Source organism: Stegodyphus dumicola, chromosome X2, assembly GCF_044657685.1.
Source record: "Stegodyphus dumicola isolate Sdum_Otavi_A_Nest chromosome X2, ASM4465768v1".
Taxonomy (NCBI): Eukaryota; Metazoa; Arthropoda; class Arachnida; order Araneae; family Eresidae; genus Stegodyphus; species Stegodyphus dumicola.
The window spans coordinates 128315849-128335581 of record NC_140781.1 but is presented as its reverse complement, the minus strand read 5'-3'; the positions used below and the strand labels follow the sequence as shown (position 1 = coordinate 128335581).

The 19733-nt window shown below is 32.9% G+C and overlaps 1 protein-coding gene across 2 annotated transcripts in view; it reads right to left on the bottom strand.

Annotated features, from left to right (window-relative positions):
- Positions 1 to 19733, bottom strand: part of Tmem63 (transmembrane protein 63) — a 170835-nt gene that overhangs the window by 64926 nt on the left and 86176 nt on the right. For both annotated transcript variants that reach the window (XM_085809371.1, XM_085809370.1), the window contains exons 8-11: positions 16612 to 16723; positions 12095 to 12168; positions 3417 to 3497; positions 1263 to 1380 (exon numbers count right to left, since the gene is read on the bottom strand). In XM_085809371.1, coding sequence (XP_085665497.1) covers positions 1263 to 1380; positions 3417 to 3497; positions 12095 to 12168; positions 16612 to 16723 — 385 coding nt within the window. The remainder of the gene's footprint in view (positions 1 to 1262; positions 1381 to 3416; positions 3498 to 12094; positions 12169 to 16611; positions 16724 to 19733) is intronic.

Sequence of the window (19733 nt, the reverse complement as noted above, 5' to 3'; positions counted from 1 at the left end):
CATTATAAAAGAAGAGACAATACATACTTGTCAAATGTATCTGGTTAATATCTGAATGGCAACAGAATGCTGTAACCAAATCAATGTATTGTAGTTAGATTGTTATAGTTATGTAATAAGAATTAAGATATTGCTAATGTTAATAAAACATATATGTTTTTAAATTAAAGCATTCAAAAATTTTAGAATGAAAATGCAACAATAATAACTTCCACAGGGAATAGATGTGCCCTGACTGTTTCTTTTAGGTGAAAGGCAAATACAATCGAACTCTTTTTAGAAAAACGTTTTTGAAAGCTATTTTCCTTGAAGGCAGTTACAAATTTACATTCTCTAGTTATTTAATGCTGAAAAATGAAGTCCTGTATCTTAGAAGTCATAAGCCTCAGGTGTGGCTATTTGCCAGTTCAGTTCTTCCTCATACTCCATCTGATGTCTTTAGGTTTACAGTTATCAGTTTTGATGAACGCGTTCCGGTATGAAGAATTTTTCTAAGAAAGTTCAATATCAATAACTGACACATGTGAAGCCAACACGTAATTTATTCTCATTAAGATTATGTGAAGACATCCCAACTCTGTTTTGCTGTAAATTGTCTTAAGTCTCAGAAAGCTCCTCTTTTTCTTCTCTAACAAAAGCAAATACATATATTATAATTACAAATGAAACACTAATAAAATAAGGAAATGAACAGACTACACTAATTTATAATATAGGGTTTTTAAGTATCAGATTCTACACTAAATTTCAAGAAAAAATACATGCAGTTGAAATGTTATTTTTCAGAAACTACAAATACATAAAACAAATCTGAAAATGATCCTTTTTGCATTCAAACTTAACATCAGATTCATATGTTAGAGTAGTGGTACCATTTTTAAACAATCAGGAGATAAGTCCTTTTATGCTTGTTATCTTGATCTATAAACTATCTCGCCTTTATTTTTTCCCTTCATTGAACTGGAAATCATTCCCATCATTTGGAAATTATCAAAACAAAATAAATAACAATGACAATTATTAAGTGAAACAAGGGAATATATGTTACATAAGCACAAAGCACCACACTTTGATAAATTGTGAAAAGGGACACTGTCATTTCGGCTTACAAAGTAACTGGATTAAAAAAAGGAAACCAATTATGAAACAGTAACCAATTAACAAACAGGTAACTTTTATGAAACAATAAAAAAAATATTACAAGAAATGGCAAAAAGTATAAAAATTACTAGGTAATTTTCCATGCACTACAGAAAGCTTACCTGCTCACATCTACAACAAATGCATATGTTTCCACAAGCATAAGGCCTCATTTTCGGCCGTATGCCAGTTTCCTTCAACACATTTTCACAATACAATCTTGCATGAGTAGATGTTTCCCTTTATGAAAATGTCTATGTTAAAATATGCCACACATATCCAACATGGGAAAAGCTTTAATTAATAAATTCATAGCATTGATATTTTTTTTACTTAGATAAAATTAAATTTTAGTTATATGCAATGAATATTCCCGTACATAGACAGCATTCAACAGTTCACATGTAACTATTTACTTTACAGAATACTTCTGAACACACAAGACTATCCTAAATATTTGAAATTTTATTTGAAAGATTACTAATATAATATGTATGGTATTTAAAAAACACTAAAATATTGCAGTTAGGGAAACATTTCAATTTTTAACATCAGGTCATATATGAATCACTATAATGTTAAAAAAGGAATAACAAACTGAAAGTACAAGCAAAACAATATATATTAATGTAAACATTTTAAAATAAACACAGGTACAGGCAGAAGCTATGCCAGCACCTCTGTAGTACCACATGTGATTGAAATATTAATTGAGCCTAACTTTTAAGCTTATGCCACAATTTTGAGGCAGAACACTCTGAAAGTGCAGTCTGAAGGTCTTCCACCCTCTTCCCTTATCACCAACCTCTTGAGAGGACTTTCAGCTGACCACAAATTTTGAATGACCTTTGTTGCACAGATACTATATGCTTATAAACATCCATGTCTTCTTCGGGATTCAAACCTAAGCCCTTTGGTAAAGCAGTCAGAGTCACTAACTATTATTATCATCTAGGAAACTGAAATAAACATAGTGTACCAATTATAATAATTTGCATTGTTTATGTATTCAATTGTTATGAATACATAAACAATGCAACTTTAACATTAAGAAATATGGTCCCTTGGCTATTGAGGCCTTTTATTAAAAAGATCACAAGCGATGAAAACACCATGATTGCTTTGCATCAGGCATATGTGAATGACATTCTATGAAAGCTAATTTAATACAATAAGCCTGTACAAGATGACCAATAACTTAACCTTTCCCTGAAAATTTTAGCCTTCAGAAGGGAAGATAAATGAGAAAAGATTTAGACAACTGATTTCTTTGCTGCATAGCATATATTTTTTAATGAAAATTATTTTAAATTGAATGCTGCCCATAAGCTGATGCTAATTGGTCATTTATCACCATGCACTTAATTGTTTACTTTGATTAGCACCTCCCTCAAAAGAAATTGTGCAACATAGTAGTCCCGTCAAATACATCAAATTCATAACTCTGGAATTAACAAGCACAATTTTTATACATTTCATTAGCCTTGCAGTTTGTGCTGCCTCTTCTACACTAGCTCTGAGCACTGCTGAAGCGAAACTATTTCCAGATATCAAAGTTGAATGGAATGAAATAGCTTTAATATGTTACAGTGGAATCACAAAATTTGATAAAATATCAAGAATATCCAAAAATTTACTTCATAGTAGATCTAAAAGTTTTAATTTAATTTCCAACATCATATAAATATAAGGCCAAAATTTTAACAGCAGTCATCATCAAAATCAGATGCAGAATCATAGTAAAGATGAGGATGGAACTGTAGTTGCCAGATTCTGCCAATAATTGTAACCAAATAAAAGTGGAACAAGTTCTCCCATTTCACTGACTCTTTGGTTTAGTGGAAAATATTTTAGAATAAGGTACTTTTAACACGAATACAGTGAGTTGATAAGAAACTTATCTTTAAAACAAACATGTCTGATCCATTAATTAATTATTTGAACTGTTTTACAAGGGAAGAATAATATTAAATCTGTGCAGAGGATAAAGGAGTTGTGAGCCAACAAAGTTTCAAAAAATGATGCTTTACACAAACTCATTTGTTAAGTTATTAGTTCTAAACAATAACGTAAATGACACTAAAATATTTTTAATAAAACTAAGGTTTAGTTAGTTATATGCAGTGATCAGTTTAAAATATAACACAGTTCTTACATTTATACATACCTTATAAATCTTAATGAAATACTGCATGATAATTTGTAATTCATAGTACAAATAAAAAATAAAATTCAGTTAGAGATCAAAGGGTAGGAAGAACAAAATGTAGTATTACCTTTCAGCATCTAACTTTGTTAAAGTTCTAACATCATAAGCAAGATGAACTTTTTCAATGCTACATTCAGGATATGCTTCCCTGTTAAAGTTAAGATTATTATCAGAAAATAATCGGTAACTGATGTCCTTAGAATATTTTTTAATATAAGCACATGCACAGAATATTAATTGGCATGCATAACACAAATGTCAGACTAAATATACAAGATTAAAACCACATACTTAAAACCATGTATGTTTACTCAGAGTCAAGCTTTCATTAATAGCCCCTCCACTACACCAGTTGGAACATAAATAGAAGCTTGTTGCATACCCTCTTTCCTCCCTTTTCTCTTCATGCCAGTTTTATCAGTAGTTACAATTTGAAAGTGATTATCTGTAGTTTCACTAGTAGAGTTACTTTACTTTGAAGATTTGCTGCCAAAATAAGTAGCAGAATGACTGAAATTCTCTATTGCAATGTGGCCTACTCATATTCCTGTTGCTTTCAAATTTTGATGCTATTTTTTGGATGTATTTATGGATGAGCTTAATTTCTATTTTATTTTAAATAAGAATCTTTAGATCTGGTCTAATCGCACTACGGCCAGCAGGCCACATGCACAATTGAATCAGCCATGCACAATAGTCTGCCATGCACAATTGAATCAGCAGTAGAAATAATTACATTTCATAGAATAATTTACTTTTTCTGTTTTTTGATGCCTCTTTAATTGTGTACTGTATTTTGAATTTATCAGCTTGTGAAATATTTTATAACTTCTATGTTTTGTTCAAATCAAGGTAAAATTTCGTAGATCACATACCTTCATTAGCAATATTCTGTTTTAAAGACCTTTGTTTGCATGTCAGCTGATCTCTTGAGGAGTTAATGAATAAAATAAGCTCTGCATAACAGTAGCTGAAACCTTTCAGCCTAAATTTGCAGTTGTTCTTTGAAAAAAAAAATTTATAAATCCAAAAAAGGAAAATCTTGTTGACCGCACTTATGTGCCATCCAAGAATGTAAGAAATGGAAAATGCATGGGAATGGAAATGGAAAATACATAATAGCTCTCAACAAAAGTCATGATCAAACAAGATTGCACATCATTAGCTATTAATTTTACTATTTTTATAACAGTTATTAATAAATTAGAAAATTTTATATGTGGATATACCACTAAATTTGAAATTCCTGAAATGCCACTTTCAGTGCAATCAACGAAAGACCAAACAATGAGGCTGATGCACTTGAGAAAGGTTAAAATTGCCTAACAAGATACAATTCACCATACTACAAAATAAAAAAACTAAAAATTGATTCAATGTGTAGCACGAATTCTGATTAAATGTGTAGTATGTGTTCTGATTTGAAGTGTAAAACCTGAAGTTTGATGGCGGGGGGGGGGGATATTACAGCATTAAAGAAAATTCACAGTAAAATTTATGAAGATTGTCCTGATTATAATTTAATTATAATTCATTGTATCAATAGACATTATGTAAAAATATATTAAAAGTTGAATAGGTCGCAGCTTGCATTACTGAAGTTGTAAAAACTTAATATATTCATGGGCCTGAAACAGAAACTCTCAGAGTTCTTCAAGATATTGAATCCAAGTGCTGTGATATTCTTTATATAGTCAAACACAATGGACAGCTTAGGAAAAATTCTTTGGCAAATATGGGATTTGAAAGATAATATCACTATACTTTAAAAATTAAAATATATTAGATTTTTCTCAACTAACTGACTGTGACTAGATTTGTAATTTTACTTTTACAATGGTACCATGGTTAATGATTTACTTCATTAAAGACAAGATGCCAGAAAGAAAAAATGTCTTGGGGTAATGATGCAAGTTTTGGTTTATGATGCACTGTCGATTGGCGACAATTGTAATAAACATTATGCCAAACTGCAGATCTGTTTAATGAAAAGTCCATGAAGTTTTTCAGAAACATTATAAAAATAAACAAACCTAGGCATGTTTTTCATTGGTCCATCAATTAAAAAACTCCAGGTTCAACCAAAATGTCCTGATGAAGACTAACACTTAAAAACTGTATTCATAAACCATTAATTTTATTAATGATAAAATTTTAGTCAATATAAATGAATAAATAATATGTACCATATTTTTATGATATTTAAATTAATTTTATCTGCACATCTGACATACACTATTGTTGTGGGTAGGGAATAAAAATAATTAATTGATTAGCATTACTATACTTGGGGCAAAGCCTGCCTTGGATAATGATGGCAATCCTGGAATGGATTACTTTTGTTAATCTAAGTACTACTGTGTTCTACATTGTGATACATTTCAACACTTTAAACCCGATGTTAAAAGGCCAAAAAAACTAAGATATGATAAAACTGGATTTCAATGAAAACTCAAATTGTTCCAATGACATTTACTGAAAAACAACATAGACTGCTTTCCAATCATGACCAGTGAAAGTAAATTTTAAGAATATTATCATTATTATACTTGAGGCAAGTTCTGGCTTGGATAACGACAAACAATCTTGGAATGAATTACTGTTGTTAACAAAACTACTACCATGTTTTACATTGTGATACATTTCAAAACATTTAACCTGATGTTACAAGGTAAAAATTTATTTGCCTATGGTATGGTAAAAATGCATTTCAATGAAACCGACAGTTGCTCCAAAGAAATTTACTGAAAAAAACATGGAAAGCTTTCCAACCATGACTATTCATGAGCAGTAAAAGTAAATTTCAAGAATGTAGTGAAACTAAATGCACACTGAACCACATAATTTCAAGCAAAGAACATAATACTTTTCATCAAGATTTGATGTTTTTGAAAAACTAGAACAAAATTAGCAATAGTTCATAACCTACTTTCAATAAAATTATGCGGTGCAATAACAGAACTAGAACTTGAGATTATAGATTTGCACTGTAATACAGGTTTAAAATAATTTCACAGTTGTAAAGAAATCAGTAACTTTTAAATTTTGTCAAATTCAACAAATTTATGGATTTTTCTAAAAAATAATAGTTATTTTTGGGTTAACCATTACAAAAGAACAAACATTTTCTATCTTGAATCTCAATAAAAATATTTTACAATCAGGTATCACCAGTGATCTTTCAGAAGTTGTTAGAACTTTATTTTGATATTAAAATTCAATTACTTTGATAATAACAATTAATATCTAAAAGTACTACTTTATTTGCGACCCTGGCGGCAATGCATGCTTGAATTCATTGAGGCAAGGAGTGGTAGAGGTTCCTAATGTCATCCTGCAACACATTCTGCCAGGCATTCATCAGTTGTCGCTCCAGATCTGCGATATTTTGTGGTGCCCGAATCTGGCAGCCTGCCATGTCCCAGACATGCTCGATTGGTTAAAGGTCTGGTGACCTTGCTGGCCAAGGAAGAGTATCAACCACACAGAGACAGTCCAGAGATCCGAGCAGTATGTGGCCTGACATTATGCTGTTGGAAAATGGTCTCAGGATGACGTGCCATGAAGGGTAATGCAACCTGCCACAGGATGGTATCAACTTATTGTTGAGCTGTTAAAGATGTACAGAGGATGACTAAAGATGACCTGCTGCCATAAGAAATAGCGACCCACACCATCACACCAGGGGTTATGGCTGTATCCCTCTGTAAAACAAAGGCTGATTGGGACCACTGGCCCTGCACTCTCCAGACACGAACACTCATCTGCTTCATGAGTGAAGCAGGATTCATCGCTGAACACTATATGGCAGTGCTCCGCAACCTTTTCTCACCTGCGATGCACAAAAAATCTTTCTGGAATTTCGTGGCACACCAAGGAGTTCTGAGTTATCAAGGAAGTGCCGAAAAAATTCAAATGCTGACGCACTTACAATCACACACACAACCACACAACAGTGAAATATATAAAAACATTTAAAATAGACATTATTAAGGAAAAAAATTGTCATTGTGTATTAAATACATGATAAAAAATTGCAAAATGTCAAATACATGTATTTGATTGCGGCACACCTATATCCTACTCATGGCACACCGGTTGCGGAGCACTGGTATATAGGACCAGTCTGATGGCAGCCATGACGATTGGCTGCGACACCACTCTACACGACTCCACCGATGTTGTGGGGTCAAATGCAAACATCTTAAAGGCCTCTGTGAGTGTAACCCCGCCTCAGAGACAAATGCAGTGTGAGATGGTGAACGATACCACGGGAGGTGGTGGCTGTAGTGAGTTGAATAGTCGACAATGATATCATTGGGATGGTTCGGGCCTGGTGAACAATCATCCCATCTTGCCTCTGATTTGTGATCCTTGGCCTTCCAGAGTCTTCATTTCGTCGGCAATTTCCTTATAGCAACCACTGCTGCGAACATCTTTGCAGCAGTGTCTGTACACTGTAGGTGGTGGCCTATTGCTCAGTATGACCACACTGCTTCACGCAACCCTACAATGCGACCACGTTCAAAGTCGTTTAGTTGTCTGTAAGGTCTTGCATATTGCCGTAATGGCATCTTTAGTTGCTTCTTTACGGAATTACAATGGCAACAACAAAAAAGCCTCTGTTACTTATACTGTTTTATACTTTGCGAATAGCGCACTAGAAATGTGTGCTATGATTGCGATTTCTGTTCATTTGTCTTGAAACTTTGATCATTTGCATGTTCGATCAAGATGTTTTTGCATGCTGAATTTCATCACGATTGCAAAAGCCCTTCTTGGCGCTTCGATTTTTTTGCAAAAGAGTGTATTTCATTAAAGATGTATTTCCGTTAACCCCTTCAGGATGGATGTATCATATATGCATCAGCAGTTAACCCTCTCGCTGCACATCTCGCGATTTCCATGGGCAATGTAGAAGTAGCAAAATTTCCCATTCAAGGTTTCCTTTCGGCTTTTCTGTGATGTTTAATTGTTAATTTAGATGTGGGCTAACAGATGGCATCAGTTGTCCACATTTCTGCCAAATGTACAAGAATATGTAATGTAGCATTTCGCGCATGCTTTTCAGAGCTCAAAGATGTCTGGCAGAAATCATTTCGCGAGTGATATAACCTATATTCCTGACACTGATAGTAGTTCAGACTCTGATTTCAAGTATATTGAAGATAGGTATAGCGAAACTGATGAGAATTTCTCGGATTCCTCTGCAGATAGTGATGAATCTGAAAATTCAGTTCCTATTGAAAACGTTCGACAGTGGTGCAAAACTGATATATATGTTTCGATTGATTGAAAAAATTTATATATACAATATATAGTATATATGTTTTACCTTGGTATTTTATAAAATAAATCATAATTTAACCAATATTAATTTTCAAAATTTTCCTTTTATATCATTTTTCTTCAATTTCAGTATTCCGACAACCTTTCTCTATGATCTAATTCTATATTGAAAAAAAAACTTTTACAAAAAATTCTTGTATATTTCAACTCTAAAATGTATGTAGGTTTGATATATGTAATAAAAAATATGCAATTTTTTAACCTATTTTGATTTTAAAAAAGGTACGCAGTGAGAAGGTTGATCGTCTTAGGAGACGACATTGCGCTAAGCACAACCCATCTTGGAGACAGTGTGTTGTTGCAGTAATATGATCAAGGCAAGATAAGCCTAACTTAAAATAAAAAAAAAAAAAAAATTCATTAAAAATATTTTTTTACCAATTGTTTTGATTTTTTCTGTAATAGTATCTTACACTAATATAATCATAAATACAGAATATCAAGAGATTCTGAAAACATTTTAATTAAAATCTAAATGCAAAATAAAATATTTGACTCATCTTGATGAATTGCTGTAAAAAACTTTCTTAAATCTTAGTCTAAACATACGTAAAAATAATAAAATGTACGATAAATCTAGTCACTATCATATCATTTCATTAGTTACAAAACACATTTCGACGAAAACCTTTTCAATTATTCCATTCCAGAAGAAAAATTAATCCTAGGAATCTCCTCATTTTAAGCATATCTAGAGGAGTATGTTGATTTTGGAGAAGATGGATTTTCACTCATCTTCTCTTCACAGAAATTATTAGTTTCTTCAACTATTACAATTAGATTATTGAAAAAATGGTAAAAAAATCAATTTCATTTTCATAGCTGTGAATTAAGTTTAATTCTGGAATTCTCCTAAATTCATTCAATTACTTAACAGTTCGAGATGATGACAGAGTAGCCACTGTTCTCCTGGACTGTGAGGTAAAAGCAAAACAAACTTCCAATTCAGTCTCATTCTCAATTAAATCTAGAGTTTTCAGTGTCAAAACAGTCACTCATGCGCATTACAATTTGAATATACTCTTCTTCCATTAAAATCACCTTTCTCTTCGACAATGCACTATCAGTTTAACTCTATTAACCAGTGCAAAAAAACTTACGCCTGCTATCTAAAGAAGATGCAAACTGAATAAAAACCAGAGTTCTTAAAACCACAACTCCACTCCCAATCTTCCGCAAGAAAAAAAAAAAAAAAAATTTGAAGCATCGGAAACTGTTCAATGTTTATATCACATGAAGCCAACTGCGCATCAGCTAGGTTTTATTTTTATATCATCAGCTCGTACATGTAAGTGAATCATGAGAATCAGAAAGGACTTCACACACGAGGTCAACAATGTATATGTTCAAATAAGATAACTGTAATGGACATGGAGTGCTAATTAGAGATTTAAAAAACTTCTAAAAGAATGAGTATGTTTGAGAATACATATATGCAACACCTGTCTGGAAGCTCAATGCAAGCAACGATGCGCCAGTGCATTACCCGGCTGCTAGCGATGTTTAGGACTGATGCATCTATTACACACCCGTCTGCAGAGGGTTTTCAGTTCAGCAACATGCCATCGCGAAGGGGTTAAAGCTATTACCAATGGTGATTCTATGAATGTCATTTCTGTGTTCGGTAATTTCAGCTATTAACTGTGGGGACTGTGATCCAATACAGCACCCTTGTTAATGTTTTGTCTCATTAGAGATGGAAATGATGTGTACACCTGATGTATATTTTTTCCTTTGCATTATTTCTGTCCTTTCTGACTAATTTCCATGGTCACTGTTGGCATTATTTCTAGTTTAACAGTAAGCCCCTGACTCTCTAACGAATTGAAAAACGAACACATGAAACATGTTACAGTGTGTATTGCATAAGAGTGAGAATGGGAGTGTTAAAAGTTAGAGAATAAATCAAACTTTAAAACTGAACACGCATTTCGAGACTTGGTGACAAGATTAAACAAAATGAAATAATGAGTAAATAAAGGTGATTCAATAATTTTATTGTTTTATTTTATAACATAACTCAAACTTCGCACAACAATGAGCAGTAAAGGCAACAAAATAAATGAACTTATGGAATTAATCAAAAACTTCACTGTACACAATGTTCCAGATAAAAGCATTGTTAAACATTAATAAACATTGATCAGCTCAGTGCATCCATGCCACACATTCTTTTTTCACCATTTGAAATGTTTTCTGTAATCTGTGAACTGATCTAATTCGGTTTTATATAGAAGCTGATGAATATCTGTTGCTTTCTGCAGTCTGTTGGATATCTTAGTATTCTATTTTATATAGATCATACAGACAGGAGAATTTCTGAGCTTTTTCAGCCAAAACAAAAATGCATACAATGATAATAGAAACCAAAAGAAATTACTGCTAGGTTGTCCATTGCTTTGTAATATATTGCAACAGTCAGTTTATTTCTGGTTCTTAGGATAAGTTAGTCCAGAATATGAGTGTTATTTGTTTCTGTCCTGACAGTAAATCATAGATTAGGAAAGATACTGAAATATAAGGCTTTGATAGTACATCCACAGAATATTCCTAACAGATAAAGCCATTACATACTTCAGAGCAAAAATCATCTTATAGAATACAAGAAAGATTTTAGAAAAATTACCAAAAACAACTTTCGCCATACATTTGCACATTCATCACAGATAAGATAGGGAGAGGTTCCTAAAAAAATACCATTCTGGCTCTTTGCTTCTGCTGAAGGATTTTGAAAACTGTGAAGTTATGAATAAAGTAAAATATTTTATAAATGTCAGTAGAATCAGATTACAGATATTAGTTACATTTAGTTAACGGCTAAATAATAGATATTACTTATGAATTTAACAAATGTCCTTAAATACTATCTATGAAACATTCTTTATTTCATCTTATGATTCACAATGAAAAGTACAAAACACTAATCGCAGCTCTCAGCAATTTAAAACGAACCACTATTTTAACTAGGACAATTAGGATATATAACTACATGTTCACTCATGAAACATATGATAAATGCAACCATTGTGGGTATCTTTTTAGGTGATGATTAGAAAAATGATTCAGAATTTTGATGATTGTTTTCCTGATTACTCTCATACAAAGCAAATGCGCCTCTCACATTAAAAAATGGCATACAGTTGGTTCAATTCAGAATTTCCTAATCATATAATTCTCATCTACATATCTAAAAGATAATTATGAGAAACTGCTTAAATATTTTTCAAAGATTTATTCATCCCTCAAGATATGAATGATGAGTCATATATAACACACAGTTTATCATAAAACTTTTATGTATTTATGATTAACATCAAACAGTATTTATGTATTTGTGTTGTTGTATTGATAATAACCTCCTCCTCCAAGATATTTTTTATTTAGAGAACAACTTACTGGAAATGCTGCATCAAAATGCTCTCTTCGCAAAGATCTTTAGGCACATTTGATATTAACAATGTTCGATTAACCTGTAAAATAAAACTTTCAGTGAACAGCATAGAATTAATTGAAATGCATAATGTTTCCTAGATTTAAAATTATTTTGATATTAAACAGGATTTTATAACTGCAATTTCCATATATACACTAGTGTCCAAAATTAAGGTTACAAATACCAAAAAAAAAAAAAATATATATATATATATATATATATATATATATATATATTGAAAAATAATTAGTTTATCAAAATAAATTCCTGTACGCACATGTGAGATTCCTGTACACACCTATGAGATAACCAATAACAACCTAGCAAAATAATCGGGAGGTAAACTTTTGAGATATGAAATGACTCCCAAATTGACAAAAATATTACACCTACTATATCCTGACTGATTCAGCAAATAAGAATGTGGCAACCTTTCACAGCTTAAAATGCCTCACAATGAGCCATAAAAATGTACACGAGATGGCTGATCATAGCTTGTGATAACAAATCCCATTCTTCTGAAAGCATGAATATTATTGCTTGAAAGGCCTTTGGAGGATGTTGAATACGGCAAAGTCGTGTAATAGCTCTGCCTGAAAATGTCAACCTATTTAACTCTGCATGGCGTTTAAATTATCGTGCATAAAATTAAAGTCTTTTCCAACAGCTCACAAAAACATGTATCGGTGTGCATCCATACAGTATGATGATCCACTAATGATAAAGTGGCTAAAACCACTAAGAAACTAGTGCTTCCGATTCAAGTTTGAGCCCTAGTGAACAAGCTGGATGCATGAGTGTTTTCAGTGTTTTCCCCAAGTTTATATGTGACAGTTTTCCTTAAAATCCTCCCTAAAGGCAACCCTTCCCTTCCATAGTCCTTATGTGTTTTGCTGTATTCAAAACAAACAACCAAACATCTAGAGTGATGTTTCGGCCCAAAAGGTTTCCAGTTCCATCAAAATGGTCAACTTCCCTTATGTTGGGGATTGATAGACGGCCTAGGCCTCTCTCAGATGAAGGAATATAGAAAATCACTCTGAATCACAACTCATCACTAAATGAGCACAGCCCCAATCTTGCGTCCAAAAATGGTGCATGCAGCTCCATAAAAGATGGACTCTTGTGTATTCCACTGAGCAAGGACACACACTGCCAATCTCTCAAGCTCAAACGGCCTGCTGTGCTAGGTCCTGTATTTAGTTTGCCCAGAAACCTTTTTTTTTTCCTAGATGCAGTAGTAAGCTCCTGAGAGAACTCTCTATCCATCATCTCCCTACTGCATCAGACATTCAATGCTCTAGTTCAGGGGTTCTCAACCGGTGGTACGCAAAGAAGCAAAGTATTTTGAACTATTAAATTCAAAAATTAAAACCCCAACATCCTGATTGAGTTTTTTCTCTAACACTCGTAAATTTATGCCATTTGAGCTTTGTTCAAGAGTGGTGGTGGTAGTAGTACTTTGTAGTGGTGGTACTAAAATGTTAAATTTTTGTTTAGATAGTACATGTTAATCAAAAGGTTGAGAACCTCAGATCTAGATGAATCTTCTACAGATGACATTAGATGTACTTAGTCGGACCTCCTATACACATGTAACTTGCAACTGGTGGAACAACCTGGATAAAACTATTTCAGACACTCATAACCAGGGAGCAACCTCAATCTATTATTTAAATTACTGTGAGAATTTGTTAAGTGAAATTAATAAATTTTGCTATTCTTCTTACATGAAACAGAATTCTACAGATGAAGTTCAAATTCAATTATTGGTCACTTTTATATTTTCTTCAAAAAATATATCTTGTTAACTTTTTAACAACCTCTAAATTACTAAAAGTAGTTCAACATAAAAATTAGCACAAATACTAAAAATATCATTGATTGCACTTTCGTTGAAACTAGTTTCATAATTTAAAAAGTGCTGTTGTTGCAATAAAGACAGCAGAAGTTTTATAGGACTTCACATGCAAATTAAAATATTAGGTTGAAAGGTAGGCTCAAAACAGTTTATGTACAAGAACACACTCGGGAATTTTAAAAATGCTCCATGAAAGAAAGTCCAGTGTTTCTTCATTTATAAATGAAAACTTGACTTTATAGATAGATTTAAAAGAAACTGCAAAATCTTGCTTTCTTTCCACACTGAATTCTTATGATGATAACACAATTGACATATAAAGCTGGATTTAATAATTCAGTTCCTTCCTAGGATATATTCATTATGAAATGTAAAAATAAATTGCACCCGAAGTTTTTTTTTTTTTTTTTGCAAACTTTTGGCTGTCCTCTTGATCTCTCATAATTATGCAGGCCAATCATATTAAAAAAAAAAAAAAAAAAAAAAAAAAAAGAAATCTTCTTACATTGTTCATTGTGCTATTCATTTATGCTCTACTCATCTTACCTTGGCAAGTGAACTGAAGGCTCTGAAAGGTACTGCTGCTCCTCAAAGTTATCCTTCCATCATCATTGACACAGCATTTAGGAAACATTCATCTCCTTCAATTTCAGGTCTTCACAGTAAGGACACTTCAATACCATCCATTTGCTATCCATTTATTCCTAAACTCAGCCCTCTCCTTTCCAAATGCCTCAAATAGTGTGGGACTACAGTTTCTTTTAAATCTATTAACAAAATCAAGTTCCTATTTGCAAAAGACAAAATACTAGATCTTCGTACTTTAAGGCATTTATAATTTTTTGCGAGTGCTATTTTGCATATGAAGGACAAACCCGCAGACCACTGAAATCCAAGAGTGAAGGAACAAATTAAATATGGGGAAAACACACACAAAAAAAAGGTTCAAATGTCTTCATTTGTTTCTCACTGTTTGAATAAAACCACAATTTTTCGGTTTTGGGAAACCAAAACCATTGCTTGCACTAATATACCTTTCAATTTGGATTTTCTAGAAGCTTCTGAAATTTTTCCGAAAACAGTGCAGATAATGATATAGTTTCCACCTATCGGAACTATAAGCATTGAAAAACCTGTCCTCTTTTAATCTAATATTCCAACTTAGATCACTGTAATTTCTCCTGTATTTATCACAACAATAATACTTTGACAATGTTAGACAAGTTCCAATGAAACTACATAACATTATAATTAATTTATAACTTTAATTCTGAAGTCCAGTATAGTGAAAGAACCTGAAAGCATATGTAAATTAATACAAACAAATTAAGTAGCAAAAATGGTATAAAGATGACATTTTGAATAGCCTGATTTCAATGATTTACTGTACTATCCTTTTTTAGCAAATAGTGAAAGAACACACACACAAACAATGCTATCCCCAAATCTAAAATAAAAATTAATTGAGGGAAAAGGAAAGAAAGAAGTCACAGATATAATTGACCATAAAATGGATTCAGTCACTATCCAAAATAGCAAATTGTTACAGATGCTGAAAGCTTCAAGATTAAATTTATCCATGGAGGAAACTTTTATAATTTTTGCAGATGAAAATAAGAATAGTTAATCAAAGAAATATTAAGCAAAGAATCATTCTTAATTTCCTTCCCAAAACACAACTTCCATATATCTCAGAGCGAAATTTTAAAGTTCATTCGATTTGCAGAGAAGCAATATACAGTATAGTTTAAGTGAAAACAAACCAGGCAGACTCCCCCCCCCCTGGTAGTTTGGAGATTTAGTTCAAAATTTCAGTGGCACAGAAGTGATAAATATGCAGAGATTTGTTTAAAACATCAGATTTTCTTGTTGGACAATTATTCATAATCTCATAGTGTCATGTGCCTTATGCAACATCAACATTTGCATCATGATGTGACTGACCTCTGTGTACTGCCAGTGGCTAATCAAGTTTTCTTTGCATCATGTAGAAATTTCTTTTACAATAATACTTTTTCATAAATTTTTATGAAATTTGCAGGTTTAATAGTGCAATGTTATCAAAAAAAGTACCTCCAATCAGAGTCAGGGACACTGGTAACAACTGATAATTTTCTACTGGCAGGATCTGCCTACTCATATCTTAATGCATTTAATTTAAGCATAAAATTGTAATAAATATGTAAAAGAAGTCAAACAATGGTACAGATATTACACTTTTACAAATTAGAATCAAACTGCATGAATCTGAGTTATGTTCTACACTTTGCGCTTGAGAGCTTGAAATGTCATTCTCTTATATCTGGAAATAACACTCTTCGATAAATTGATTTTAAAGATTAAAACATTTTATAAATAATATATAATGTGATATGCAAGTTAGAAAAAATAATCTGAAAAGTTATCATTCATATTTTACACTTATTTCCTATTTATTCAGTTTACCATCATAAATATTATTTTTGCTGAATAGAAGATAAATGAGTAGCTGAAGATTTGAATCTTGTCTCGATGCACTTTAACATACAACCTGAAATCAAATACTTCCTAGTTTTAAAAGTGATAAATGATTTTTTTATCATCTATATAACAATTTATCAAAAATAAAATACTATTTACCAAACTCTCATTATCACTGAGCTTTAAATTCACAGAAAAGTGCTTCATCACAATTATACCCAATAACAGGAAAAGAAAGGAACAACCAACGTGGACCCATAAGTAGGATGACCTAGAAGAAATATGCACAGAATGATACAGTCAAAAACAGATGAAGCAGCACATTACAAAAGCCTTTCATATAAATTTTAGTTAAATATATTATGTCAATGCATATACAAACATTACTCTGTAGCTTCTAAATCAAGGAAGAAAATCATATGTAAGTTCTAAAATGAACACCATTAGTGAAAGAATAAGCAGTTGATTCATGTGTATTGAGTGCATATTTATTCTGCATCAATCCATTTATCTTATCCATTATTAAAAAACACTGCCATGCAAAATCTGAAGAACGTAGTAGATATTCAAACACTTTGCATATTTATCAGCATGTACTCGCATAGTTATCAACCTGCTTTGTTTTTAAAAATAATGCTGCACAGGTACCTGTGTGATACAAAAATCAAACCTTCATTTGAAAATCTACAATATGCTTTAAGAAGACAACTTGTATTATGACAATCATCATTGTTTTCTGTCAGGTCCAGTTTTATACATAGGTAATCTAGGCAGCTGCTTAGGGAACCAATTTATGGAGAATGCCAAATTTTTCTTACAAGTGATAATATTTTGTTGGAATGACAGGGATAAAATATTAGAATACTGTACTGTAAAGCATGCTTCTGAAACCAATGCAAGGACATCTTGCCCAAAGCATAACGTACAACATATGAATGTTGACAAGTGAATGCTAAAACTATTTACTTCTTTAAAAATGAAATAGTTTCTTATAGCTTATCCTTATAATCTTGCCAGCCTAAATTCAGTTTCTTGTATTAATATTTTCTACCAAATAGTATTTCCTTGTACAGTTCATTCACACTAAAATGCTAATATCCTATTAAAATGATGAAAGTGATTACATGATAACTGGATCCTATTAGAATGATGGAAGTGATAAGATGAAAGTTATGGGGTATATTCCGATTTCAGATACTGCTTTTAAAGTAGGCCATTCGTTTTTTTTTTTTTTTTTTTTTTTTTTTTTTTTTTTTTGTTTCTGATTATTTGAGACTTAGCACTTTTGAGTTTTTGATTACGCTTCCTTACTGTTTTCGCTATGGCACTTACCCAACAACTAGTGTGCAAATTTCGTAGACTCGGCAAAATTAGTAAATCTCCATGGATGATGAACTCACTCTGAGGATTCTCACCAAGATGATGGCATTCAAGGCAGATGAGAAACAAGACCTCCAGCCAACCTTCAATCCCAATGATTCTTCCCCATTGGCTAAAGGAAACTGAAAGAGGATTACATGGATTTCCAGCAGACACACTATATAAGAGTCACAGTCCTAACAGCAAAGCTATCAAACCTACTGAAAATCTCACGAAATATAGATTCTTGGTACCGAATGAGGAGAACGAAGTAGTTGAACTCCCATATGAAAACTTGCCTACCGTCAGGAAAAAATCTAGCAAAACTAAAGGAAAAACAAAAAAAAAGCTTTTTGATAACACTACAAAAGGTTCATCTGTTGGAGCCCTTGAAAGGCCTAATGCACAGGAAAGCATCCCGACTCCCAAGCCTGTAACATCAACCTCTGCTGCCAATCAAGAAGCTTCGACAGAGGTCGCAGTACCTGAAGCCAGTGAGGAAACTCCAGCAGATGAGGACACAGAAGGTTTCCAGTATCCATGCAGGAAATCAAAAATTCCTTGCTAACCATAAAAGATGAGGGCATAACCTAGAAGCAGCTGATTAAGGTTCTAGATGATGAAAAACTTCAGGACTGCAAAGCTAAAATTACTAGTTACTAGTGATTACCAGTTCGACATAAAAACTCTTCAGTTCTGATACACACCACCAAATCACAGCCCTTTTCAATCAAAAAGGCATTAAATATTACACCCATGTCCTGCTGGATGCTAAAAAGATTAAGGTCGTACTTCGAAGCATCCCATCCTACACCCCTCCAATGGATGTGGGAGTAGGATGGGATGCTCGGAAGTACGGATGTGGGAACTGAACTTGAACTAAACTTCATTTCCAAGTTGAAAATGTGGTTCAACTGACAAAATATGGTGGCCCAGACATTATTAAAATGCCTCTATACCTTGTGTTTTTTGCCATGAAATGATAAATCCAGAACTAACTTGGAATATTTAATGAGACTACAAATTAGTATAGAAGACTACAGATGACGTAAAGGCTCTACACAGTATTACCGCTGCCAGGGCTTTAACCAGCACAAAGTACATGTAAAATCCCTCCATGTTGTGTGAAATGCAGGGCAGGGCAAGAATCTTAACCATGCACAAAAAACATGTAAACTCCCTCCATGTTGTGTGAAATGCAGGGCAGGGCAAGAATCTAGGGATTGCACCAAACCAAAGGACACTCCACCGACTTCTGCAAACTGTGGACTTCAGCAGGTACCCAGTTATCATGCATGCAGTGCTCTCCCAAAACCCAAGCAGCAAGGACCCAGATTTCACTCAGAAAAAGTGGTTTTGAATAGTGCTAACCCGCAGAATGACAAAAATTTAGCAGAAATATCTGAATTATCTCAAAAACTCGCAGAAGCTAAAGCGGTAATAGCTAAGCTTACAACAGTACTCACTATATTTAAGGATATTCAGGTTACTAAAATAACCAAAAGCACAGCCAGGCCCCTCACCAGCCAGGATGAATAATCAAGCATACAACTCGTATTCTCCTACCAAATTTTACTCTGGAATGTGCAAAATGTAACAACAAAAATTCGTGAACTTCATGACTTCATCTTAAAAGAAGATCTGGACATTACTTTGATAACTGAAACTCATGCCACTCCATGTAAAAATCTTAATTTTGCAAATTATACTACCTTTCGCTGTGACAGATGGTGCCACAGAGGCGGTGGAGTCCTTATATATGTAAAATGGATCTACGAAGCCTGCATGATGAAAATAAAGAATTCCAAAGCTTATGAAATGATTAACATGCAAGTCAAGCCCCCCAAAATAGGGAAATTAAATTTCTGCTATGTTTATAACCCTCCGAAAAATCCCATCAACAACAGCAACCTGGATGACAT